We start from the raw sequence: 12870 nt of genomic DNA, 5'->3' as shown, positions 1-12870 counted from the left end.
ACCACAACGGTCTTTGCCTACCATTTTCAGGGAGGCCTGAAAATTCAGCCAGTTACTTCAATTTCAAGTCTGAGCTGACATCTGTATTTAACAATAATACAGCATCAAGTTTTGAAATGTACAGTTGTTCTGGTAATTCCATATTTTTTAAAGCCATTTAAATGTGGATGTCAGCAATTGGGCAAGAGTGAGCACAAATCTGGATCCAATTAGGTATAGTCAAAAGAAAACTTTGTTCTGTTAAGTTGTGTAGATCTCAGCCAAAATGAGGCTTTCATAACCATAGGTGCACCACGCCACGGATTTTTAATGAAAACTTGGAACTGAGAATTTTTTCAATTTTCCTTTCAGCTGCTGGAAGTATTGATGAACGATCTGGATTCATCGCAAATTTGATGAAATGCATTTTATTTAATTTGAGTGGTTTGTACCAGAAAGAGCTAAATGCAAAATACAGTACATCATAGAATTTGTAACTGATCTGGTAAAGCTAATGATAGATTTATAGGGGGCTGTGCCCGACTGCCAGAAAGGCCACATACCAAAAATGGTGAGACTTATTTGTATGTGATGCTGAGATCAAATGGTAGTTCGGTGCAGAAGTAGTGACAACGCAGGGAAAGGATTCTATGAGTGTTATGGCAAAGCTAATGGTGTGACCCCAGGGGAATGCACACCAGCAACAAGCATAATCTGTAACATAAGAACATACGAACATAAGAAATTGGAGCAGGAGTAGGCCATTTGGCCCCTAGAGCCTGCTCCGCCATACAATAAGATCATGGCTGATCTGATCACGGACTCAGCTCCACTTACCTGCCCGCCCGCCATAACTCTTTATTTCCTTATCGTTCAAAAATCTATCTATCTCCGCCTTAAATATATTCAATGATCCAGCCTCCACAGCTCTCTGGGCAGAGAATTCCATAGATTTACAACCCTCAGAGAAGAAATTTCTCATCATCTCAGTTTTAAATGGGCGGCCCCTTATTCTAAGACTATGTCCCCTAGTTTTAGTTTCCCCTATGAATGGAAATGTCCTTTCTGCATCCACCTTGTCGAGCCCCCTCATAATCTCTTATACGTTTCAATAAGATCACCTCTCATTCTTCTGAACTCCAATGAGTATAGGTCCAACCTTCTCAACCTATCTTCATAAGTCAACCTCCTCATCTCTGGAATCAACCTAGTGAACCTTCTCTGAACAGCCTCCAATACAAGTATATTCTTCCTTAAATACGGAGACTAAAACTGTACGCAGTACTCCAGGTGTGGCCTCACCAATACCTTGTACAGTTGTAGGAGGACTTCTTTGCTTTTATACTCTATCCTCCTTACAATAAAGGCTAACATTCTATTTACCTTCCTGATTACTTGCTGCTAACTTTGTGTGTTTCATGCACAGGGATCCCCAGGTCTCTCTGTACTGCAGCACTTAGCAATTTTTCTCCATTTAAATTATAATTTGCTTTTCTCAAAGTAGATAACTTCACATTTTCCCACATTATACTCCAGAAGGCAGATTATTATCTGAATGGTGACAGATTAGGAAAAGGGGAGGTGCAACGGGACCTGGCTGTCATGGTATATCAGTCATTGAAGGTAGGCATGCAGGTACAGCAGGCAGTTAAGAAAGCAAATGGCACGTTGGTCTTCATAGCGAGAATATTTGAGTATCGGAGCAGGGAGGTCTTGCTGCAGTTGTACAGGGCCTTGGTGAGACCACACCTTGAATATTGTGTGCAGTTTTGGTCTCCTAATCTGAGGAAGGACGTTCTTGCTATCGAGGGTGTGCAGCGAAGGTTCACCAAACTGATTTTCGGGATGGCAGGACTGAGGAATGAAGAAAGACTGGATTGACTAGGCTTATATTCACTGGAATTTAGAAGAATGAGAGGGGATCTCATAGAAGCATATAAAATTCTGATGGGATTGAACATCCCTGTTTGGCGTAAAAATGACACAAGAAAGGTGACTCAACCAGGGAAATTAGGGAGAGTGTTAAATCCAAGGAAGAGGCATATAAATTAGCCAGAAAAAGCAGCAAACCTGAGGACTGGGAGAAATTTAGAATTCAGCAGAGGAGGACAAAGGGTTTAATTAGGAGGGGGAAAATAGAGTATGAGAGTAAGCTTGCATGGAACATAAAAACTGACTGCAAAAGCTTCTATAGATATGTGAAGAGAAAAAGATTAGTGAAGACAAATGTAGGCCCCTTGCAGTCAGAATCAGGTGAAGTTATAATGGGGAACAAAGAAATGGCAGACCAATTGAACAAATTGAACAAATACTTTGATTCTGTCTTCACTAAGGTCAGGCTATAAAAGAGCTGGAGCGGCTGGCCTGGGACATCGTGGCCCCCCGACCTGCGAGAGAACAGCTCCGCAGGTTGGGCTATAAAAGAGTTGGAGCGTCGTACCACTTCAACCTCCAGCGCCAGCTGCTCCAAGGATTTTGAGATGAGCGACTGGGTGATGTCTTCAAAACCTTGGTCGCCGTTTTGGAGCGTGGGCAGGAACATCGGCAGAGCCCAGGTACAGAGGAGTGGGAAGGTCGGGGTGGAGGAGCAGCGAGTGTTTGTGGCGAAGGTGCGGCGAATGAGGGTACGGGGCCCAGAAGAGCCAAGGGCCCAAGGGCAGCACGGGCCAGCCTACACTTCGATATGTGCGCGCGCTAGGTCCGTGCAGCAGAGCAGATCTCCAGTCATCTTAGTTAACCCTTGACACTGAACCAAGACCTAACTCTGTCAAGCCCGTGTGGCGGCTGGTGTGCAACGGCCACCCCACATTAACAAAAATCCACGCACAGGCATCTTTCACACCCTCAATTGGAGTTCAGGACTGGAACATCGGGTCCTTCATCAAAACACTGAATTCGTGGAAGCAAGTCATCCTTGTTCGAGGGACCGCATATGACTAAGGAAGACACAATTAACCTCCCAAAAATACGAGGGGACCGAGGGTCTAACGAGAAGGAGGAACTGAAGGAAATCTTTACTAGTCAGGAAATTGTGTTAGGGAAATTGATGGGATTGAAGACCAATAAATCCCCAGGGCCTGATGTTCCAGAGTACTTAAGGAAGTGGCCCTCGAAATAGTGGATGCATTGGTGGTCATTTTCTAACATTCTATAGACCCTGGATCAGTTCCTATGGATTGGAGGGTAGCTAATACAACCCCACTTTTTAAAAAAGGAGGGAGAGAGAAAACAGGGAATTATAGACTGGTTAGCCTGACATCTGTAGTGGGGAAAATGTTGGAATCAATTAGTAAAAATATAATAGCAGCGCAGTTGGAATGAAGTGACAGGATCGGTCCAAGTCAGCATGGATTTATGAAAGGAAAATCATGCTTGACAAATCTTCCAGAATTTTTTGAGGATGTAACTAGTAGAGTGGACAAGGGAGAACCAGTGGATGTGGTGTATTTGGACTTTCAAAAGACTTTTGACAAGGTCCCACACAAGAGATTAGGGGTAGTTTTTGGGAGGTTAATTGCAAAATTAAAGCACATGGTATTGGGGGTAATGTAGTGACGTGGATAGAGAACTGGTTGGCAGGCAGTAAGCAAAGAGTAGGAATAAACGGGTCCTTTTCAGAATGGCAAGAAGTGACTAGTGGGGTACCGCAAGGTTCAATGCTGGGACCCCAGCTATTTACAATATATATTCATGATTTAGGCGAAGGAATTGAATGTAATATCTCCAAGTTTGCAGGTGACACTAAGCTGGGTGGCAATGTGAGCTGTGAGGAGGATGCTAAGAGGCTGCAAGGTGACTTGGACAGGTTACGTGAGTGGACAAATGCATGACAGATGCAGTATAATGTAGATAAATGTGAGGTTATCCACTTTGGTGGCAAAAACAGGAAGGTAGAATATTATCTGAATGGTGACAGATTAGGAAAAGGGGAGGTGCAATGAGACCTGGGTGTCATGGTACATCAGTTATTGAAAATTGGCATGCAGGTAGGGCAGGTGGTAAAGAAGGCAAATGGCATGTTGGCCTTCATAGTGAGAGGATTTGAGTATCGGAGCAGGGAGGCCTTACTGCAGTTGTACAGGGCCTTGGTGAGGCCTCAACTTGAATATTGTGTACAGTTTTGGTCTCCTAATCTGAGGAAGGACATTCTTGCTATTAAGGGAGTGCAGCGAAGGTTCACCAGACTGATTCCCAGGATGGCAGGACTGACATATGAAGAAAGATTGGATCAACTAGGCTTATATTCACTGCAATTTAGAAGAATGAGAGGGGATCTCATAAAAACATATAAAACGCTGATAGGATTGGACAGGTTAGATGCAGGAAGAATGTTCCCAATGTTGGGGAAGTCCAGAACCAGGGATCACAGTCTAAGGATAAGGGGTAAGCCATTTAGGACCGAGAGAATTGTGAACCTGTGGAATTCTCTACCACAGAAAGTTGTTGAGGCCAGTTCGTTAGATAAATTAAAAAGGGAGTTAGATGTGGCCCTTGCGGCTAAAGGGATCAAGGGGTATGGAGAGAAAGCAGGAATGGAGTCCTGAAGTTGCATGATCAGCCATGATCATATTGAATGGTGGTGCAGGCTCGAAGGGCCGAATGGCCTACTCCTACACCTATTTTCTATGTTTCTATGTTTCTATGTTAGATGCAGGAAGAATGTTCCCAATGTTGGGGAAGTCCAGAACCAGGGGTCACAATCTAAGGATAAGGGGTAAGCCATATAGGACCGAGATGAGGAGAAACTTTTTCATCCAGAGAATTGTGAACCTATGGAATTCTCTACCACAGAAAGTTGTTGAGTCCAGTTCGTTGGATATATTCAAAGCAGAGTCAGATGTGGCCCTTACGGCTAAAAGGATCAGGGGGTATGGAGAGAAGGCAGGAGTGGGGTACTGAAGTTGCATGATCATATTGAATAGTGGTGCAGGCTCGAAGGGCCGAATGGCCTGCTCCTGCACCTATTTTCTATGTTTCTATCTGCCAATTTTTTGCCCAATCACATAGCCTGTCTATATCCCTTTGCAGATTTTTTGTGTCCTTCTCACAATTTGCTTTCCCACCCATCTTTATATTATCAGCAAACTTCGCTACATTACACTCGGTTCCTTCATCCAATCATTAATATAGATTGTAAAGAGTTGAGGACCCAGCACCAATTCCTGCAGCACCCCACTTGTCACTGTTTGCCAACCTGAAAATGACCCATTTATCTCGACTCTCTGTTTTCTGTTAGTTAGCCAGACCATAGCCAAGCAGTTATATTACAAAGGCTTCCTTCAGGTCCCTACTGCGAAACATTACAGATGGGGATGCTGCTATGTATAATTTGTATTGAATACATTAGAAAAGAGTTTTCATGTTTTTTAGACCAGTTCAGCTATTCACTAGCTGTACATCATATTACATACCAGTATTGTTGTAAATGGAACCTCATTCCTGTAGTAGTGCAGTTGAAGGAAGCTGCTGCAATGTACACTCAGAAGCAACAACACACTTTTTCCCCCCAAAATGATTCTTGAACAGCGATGGCAGAATTAAAAGGAACAAATTATCTATTCAGTGCTTTCAGCTGGTACGATATATAAATTAATATGTTGTTTACCTGGAGTTAAAAGGATGACCGAAATGGTGATGAGAGAGCACACAGCAAGGATCACCAGCAGTGCTATAGCAATTCCCTTCCAGTTTCTCTGGGGAGGGCTTCCACCTCCTATCTCCTACAAAGGCAGAAATAATAGGTTTTACCACTGAAATTTCATAATCATAGCAAATTATTCATAATGTGAAAAACACAAGCATTAAGAATTCATTGCAGAGCTGATCATCACAATGATTTTCATACTCCATTTAATTACTCAAATTTGCACACACTTCAGGGCAAGCTAAAATTGAAATATCTGCTTGCTTTTCACAACTGTGTTGTTTCTTTAAGTACAAAACTTATAATAATGATTAGATTTTTCTTGCCTTTAAGCAATGTGTGCTTATTACTGGTGATGAATCCAGTCTAACAGAAGTGAGACTATTTAAAACTCTTTATATTGTGATTGAACACCTCAGTTTATAGAGTTTGAATGGCTCTCACAAAATTGCTCCTTATCAATGGTTAGGAAAGGTTTTCAGGACTAGTCACACGTTGCTGATCTATACCCCCATCAGCCAACTGTGGATCAGTACCGGTATGGACTTTGGAAAAATGCACATTACAGAGCATCTGCCCTCTTGGCTGTAGAGGGAAACTCAATGGAATGGAACAACATTACAGAGGAAAATGGGAAGCAAGATAAATGGAGCATACGTTCAATGAAAAAAAAACAAGCAATTTTAAGGATGTTTCCTTCAAGATAATTTGAGTCACATTTTCATAAGCCACAAATTTTTAATTTTTGATACTGGCTTTATCAGCTTCAAAATTCTACATACTATATATCATATATCTTCCAGAAAATAACTTTGTAAAGCCCAATGCTGAATAACAGTAAGGCAAAACATTTTTTAATGAATACCCTATGAATAACATGAATACCATATAATATTGGTTCTGAATAATTCTGTCCATCACAAACAGGGATATATTTCAGTCTTCTTGTAGCTTTCCCTTTAGATGTTTCCTGCTCTCAGTAGGACTCGAAGTTTCATTAAATGGCATATATGCTTTGAGGTAATTTCATCACATTTGCTGAGAACAATATGAAGAATATCTCAAAAAATAAATGGCTAAACAGCTCCATATTATAAAACTGCTCAAATCTAATCAGGCCACCTCTATCTACAAATCTGTAGTCACGCTATTAATTTATTTAAATGCTATGATACTAATTAAGAAACAATAGACTATATATATAGGGTTAAATTTATCATCCATTTATAGTAAATAGATGAAAAATATAGCTCATATCCCTACTGATTTAGGAAAGGAATTGATACCACTAGAAGCACACTGAAATTTGTGATCTTGTCATACTGCAGAGCGTGTAGGTATATATTTATTTTGGTCAACTGGGTATCTTACATAGAAACCTGTCACCTTGTTTAACAAGCTCCAAACTAAGCTACTGAGAAATCCACATAAGTAGAAGTTCGGTTTACTCAATATGGAATTCACACTCAACTCAATTATTTAAATTGAAGGCTCGAAACTGAACTGAAATTGATGAATGAAACACTGCAGAGGTATTACATTGCATACAATACAATGGTGTTGCGCATGGGAAGTCTGGATCAAATGCAGTCTTCAGGTGAAACGGGATTAAAGGACAGAGGATATGTGGACCAGGGCACACAGGCATAATTCAGTCAGCATTTTGTACTCACTTTTATATACCAATTGTTCTGAATTCCTATGTCCACTTTTTTAATGGAAATTGCCTCTGTAAAACTGTCATTACAGCCTCCTGCGGCAGTGCCTCCCTGGTGGGTAGGTGTAATTACAGCATGACACTTTTACAGAGGAGGTTACATTATAAATGTGGATTGTGGAATAAATGATGCAAATAGTCGGTAGGAAGATTTCTAATATGTTATATAAATTATTGTTAGGCCAAGTAATCTGGTATAGCACAACATTATATGAAACCTTCCATCAATTTCTACAATTATTGCACGTAATGTGATTTGTTGTCCGAGTACAATTTTGCAATAGAGTCCTAGAGGAAATAAAAATGCAGGGCTATGGGGAAAGAGCAGAGGAGTGGAATTGATTGGATACCTCTTTTAAAGAGCCTGCACAGACACGATGGGTTGAATTACCTCCTGTAGTATATGATTCTATGACTTTAAAAAGGACTATTTCTGAGTGGATCAGGGAGACAGCAAATCACTTGTTATATAATCACTGGAACTATTTTTTTCTTTTGAAAATTCATGGAAGAAAATGATCAAAATGCAAACTTCCTTAATGTACATTATACAAGCCTTGCCTAATGCTGTCTCCAACATCACTAGAACTAATTACATCAATAAGTTAATCTTTTCAATTGATTAATTTTATTTAACACTCTTCACAACGTAGTTTTAAAACATGATAAACCCAATAAATAGTGAGGACCGATGAAGATTTATATTCCAAATTATTCTTATGGGTCATCATAATATATCTCAGATTTATTCTTCTAAACCTTGAAGTTAACACAGGTAATTTTCAAAATTATATATGTTTTAGATTGTAATGTAGAATGGAGCTTAATTAACTATACGTGTATTTCTTCATTTTTTGTTGAAGTAAATTGAACACTTGGGGGAGATTATTTCTCTGGGATTTTGTTTGTCTGCTGGAACACCAGATTACCTTCTCAGCTAAAACTAATGGAGATTCTGCATGCTCCCGTATAAGGCACATGTCGAACTGCACTGCCCCCTAGTCATCAAGATCCACGGCGCGGCCCTGGATAGTGTGGACCATTTCCCATACCTCGGGAGCCTCCTATCAACAAGAGCAGATACTGATGACGACACCGCCTTCGGCCAACTGAGTAAAAGGGTGTTCGAAGACCAGGCCCTCAAATCTACCACCAAGCTCATGGTCTACAGGGCTGTAGTAATAACCACCCTCCTGTATGGCTCAGAGAATGGACCATGTACAGTAGACACCTCAGGTCACTGGAGAAATACCACCAACGATGTCTCCGCAAGATCCCACAAATCCCCTGGGAGGACAGATGCGCCAACATTAGCGTCCTCGACCAGGCCAACATCCCCAGCATTGAAACACTGACCATACTTGATCAGCTCTGCTGGGCAGGTCACATTGTCTGCAGGCCAGACACGAGACTCCCAAAGCAAGCACTATACTCGGAACTCCTTCATGGCAAATGAGCCAAAGGTGAGCAGAGAAAGCATTACTAAGGACACCTTCAAAGCCTCTCTGATAAAGTGCAACATCCCCACCGACACCTGGGTGTCCCTGGCCAAAGACCGCCCTAAGTGGAGGAAGTGCATCCAGGAGGGCGCTGAGCACCTCGAGTCTCATCGCACAGAGCATGCAGAAATCAAGCGCAGGCAGCGGAAAGAGCATGCGGCAAATCTGTCCCACCATCCCTTACCCTCAACGACTATCTGTCCCACCTGTGACAAGGACTGTGGCTCTCGTATTGGACTGTTCAGCCACCTAAAGACTCATTTTAAGAGTGGAAGCAAGTCTTCCTTCATTCTGAGGGACTGCCTATGATGATGATAATGTCATTGGGCGCAGAGTCAGGAGTAGGGACTCCCTATACCAGGAGTTCCTGCCCAACTGACTTAGCTGTGAAGCAGAGTATCTCTAAGCCAAGTGAGTTGAGGCATAGCAACCTTCAGGTTGGCCCAAAATGATGGGTTCCAGGCTAGGGAAACAGAAAAGATTTCCAAAGAAATGGCTGGAATGTTCATAATAAATAGTTGCAAAAGGGGGCAAGAAGGATATGGCGAGGGTCAGGAGTAGGGGGCATGCCAGGCTGGGTATTTGGCCGCATGTGGCAGCTAGGCACCAGAGATGCCATAATGTCTGGTAAGATCAGCGTGGGAGGACGCCTTTGGGATTGTGACCCCAGGAATTTCAGGGCCTACTTTTAAAATGATTTTGGTTGGTACTACTTTACCGTGTGGAGGTTGCAACCTCAGCTTAAACAATTTCCACCAAGCAAATAACCTAGATTACCACAAAGCTTTATCAGATATTCAAAAAAATATTAATAGATTATACTATTGCTCTGGTCTGTGGGGCAATATGATGTCGACTATATTAGCATAGTGCTGTAGAAAGAGCACAAGCCCAGCAAGATGTTTTCAAAACACTGTTGTACCTTATAAATCATAATACTCTATCTTTGGACCTGAAAAAAATTAAAACTCAGTAAGTTGACAGAATATAAAGAAAACCTAACAAAGAGTTAATTTACACTGCAAGTTTAGCATCAGTGCAAAGTGGTATTGACTTCATAGCAGTGCTGAACTTGTGTAGTGTAAATTGGATACTAAGGTCCTAACTGTGTCAGCTTGATTCAGTGGCAACACAGTTGTCTGTGAGTCAGAAGGCAGTGGGGTCAGGCCCACACCAGGATGTTAGCCGTAAGCTAGGCTGGCACTTCAGTGCAGCAATGAGCTGCAGTCTTTTTTGCTGTGATGTAAAACCAAGGTCCCACTGCCTGTTCAGGTGGACATAAAAGATCCAATGGCACTATTTAAAGGTTGGCAGGGAGGAAGTTCGTCTGGTGTCCTGGGCAAATGTTATCCCTCAACCAACATCACCAAAGAAAGAGATTAACTAGTCATTATCTTATTGCTGCTTATGGGACTTGCTGTATGCAAAATGACTGCCACGTTTGCCTATATAATAACAGTGACTTACTTTAAAAGTAATTCATTAGCTGTAAAGCACTTTGGGATATCCTAAGGAGGTGAGGGCTGTCTGCTATTAATTTGGATCTGTTGTAGATACCTTCTTGAGTTCAGTAGCATCAATCACTTTTATGATAGTTACGCTGCCCAGTATCTACTTTATGATAATGGGGCTTGGGGGTATAACAATGGAACAACTTTGTGACCAGATCTGGCTTTCCGTGTCTTTGCTCCAAAGGCAACAGTAGAGAAGGTACCACAAAAATCAAAATACTGTGGATACTGGAAATCTGAAATAAAAACAGAAAATGCTGAAATACTCAGCAGGTCAGACAGCATTTGTGGAGAGAGAAACAGAGTGAGTGTTTCAGGTCGATGACCCTTCGTCAGAACTACACCTGCTGAGATCTGTTGAGTATTTCCAGCATTTTCTGTTTTTATTAGTAGATAAGGTAAGGCTTGGTTCAAGCCATTGCGCTGCTTTATTCCGCAACAAGTTGAATGTATGGAGAAATGTTTATGATCAGATTCACTTAGTTCAATCAATACAGCTTATCTCCTTGAAATAACAAAACATATTGAACATGCTACACTAACACACTTCAGTGCCCTGTCTAGCTTGAATTAAACAGACTAATTAGAAAATTCATCTGGGTCAGTTTTCGGGTAAGTTGCCAGCATCAGTTGCACCTCCCTATCCCTTTTCTAAAGATGAATGTTGTTCCAGAGCAATGATTGATTTTGTATAAAATTTGCAGCCACTGGGTCCAGTGAAGTGTCCCAAGCACAGCAACCAAATATTTCTGCAAGGGGACCGTTACATATGTAAGGGATCGAACGCCCATTTTAGGCAGCTGCCCAAGTTGCCTGCAAAACTATCTTGACCAATATGGCAACGCCCTTAACGCAGGTGCACATCAGGCATGGGCATTGTGCTCCTATATTGGTGCTTTTTGCCCCCTTTTTCTGCCTGAAAAACAGGCACAATGAGAACTAATTTCAACCCCTAAGTCGTTGTCATTCTGAGCTACAACCCAGGCAGATCCTCTTCCTTTTCCAAAATCCTTTTCCTTTTGCAGCATCCAATTATCCAAAGGTCAGATTGCTTTTTTGGTGTTTGTGGACGGAATCTTCTCCAGGGAGGTGGTTTGGGAGCGGGGGTCCTCCAAGGCGGGTGGGAAACCCGGGAGGCAAGATTTCCCGCAGGCCCTGCCGACTCTAATAGCAGACTCTAATGGCATGATTTGAATGCGGGGTCTTGGTTTCCCGTCCATAGCCAGCCAAATTGAGAGTTTTGGCTGGCTGTGGGTAGGTAGGCTTCAGAAGCAAGGGGAGGGGATCCGGGGGTGGGATCACGGGAGGGTTAGAGGTCAGCAAACAGTCTGGGATCGGGAGGGTGAGAGGATCGGCCGGGGTCGAGGATCGGCCGGGATCAAGAATCGGTGGGGGGGGGAGAGGGTCATCAGGTGTCAGGGATCGGGGGAGGGAGAAAAGAGAGGATCGGAAGGTATAGGGAGAGGGGGAGAGTGGATCAACAAGGGATCGCGGTGGGGTCGAGAATCGGGAGCGAGAGGATCGTCAGGTGTTGGGCATCAGGGGAGGGGGAAAAGAGAGGATCGGCAGGTATCGGGAGAGGGGGAAAGTGGATTGACCAAGGATTGCGGTGGTGTCGACAGGGGATTGGCAGGGGGCATGGAGAGAGGATTGAGGCTGTCCACTGAAGGATCATGGCCGGCCTTATCATGGGCAGTTATGGGTTAACAGTCGAACTTTTGTATTTAATACAGCAGGCTTTCGGATATAAACTAAAAGATATTGAAGTGTCATGAGGAGAAAGCATGGCTTGTCTTCTGATATGTAAAGTGCTTGTGTAAGGAAATAAGTAAACAATAAAACAGGAGTAACTGAGTCATTTTGCTGAAGACAACAATAGGTAAAGGAAGTTTTGTTTAAGGGAAATATTCAAAGGTAAACAATTGCAAACTGTTTACATAAATATTAGGTCGAAAATTGCGGTCTTGCCAGGTCCGTACGAAGTGCGCACGCACCCGGCGAGGCCTCGCAAAATCCGATTCTCCGACCTGTCAACATTTCTTCTACAGATCCCCGGGAGAAGGACATCTGCGCAGGAGAGATTGAGCTAGTTGCCCAACTCATGTCCAGCGAAACACATTCAAACATTTACGCCTGGTCAAAGCAGGCGCATAGCTTACTTTTACCAGTGTAACACGTTTGAAACATAGAAAAATTAAATTGAATCACTCATTTTTATACTAAAAATCCTGCCCATTAAGTTAAGTTTATTTTTAACCCTATTAAACACATTAAAAAGAAATTCAAAAAAATATTTATTTTCTAAAACATTTAATTATATTTAATATCAATTAATTTTAAATAGGTGAGATATTTTTTATTTATTGTGCTGTGTTTCAGTGTTTTAGGAGGTTATCCTCATTGATAGTAACGAAGTTCCCATTATTATCAATGAGAATACTGGATAGTGATTGGTGGTCCACGCCCACGTGATTCCAACATAGACGTCCGTACGTGGATTCACGTATGTTGCGCAGAAAA

General features: G+C 42.2%; 1 protein-coding gene across 1 annotated transcript in view; it reads right to left on the bottom strand.

Annotated features, from left to right (window-relative positions):
- Positions 1-12870, bottom strand: part of LOC139253997 (inactive dipeptidyl peptidase 10-like) — a 963662-nt gene that overhangs the window by 854577 nt on the left and 96215 nt on the right. Inside the window, exon 3 of the mRNA XM_070873609.1 lies at positions 5585-5699. Within this exon, the coding sequence (XP_070729710.1) occupies positions 5585-5699 (115 nt within the window). The remainder of the gene's footprint in view (positions 1-5584; positions 5700-12870) is intronic.

Source organism: Pristiophorus japonicus, chromosome 3, assembly GCF_044704955.1.
Source record: "Pristiophorus japonicus isolate sPriJap1 chromosome 3, sPriJap1.hap1, whole genome shotgun sequence".
NCBI classification, from domain to species: Eukaryota; Metazoa; Chordata; class Chondrichthyes; family Pristiophoridae; genus Pristiophorus; species Pristiophorus japonicus.
This window is presented reverse-complemented; position numbering and strand designations above follow the sequence as displayed.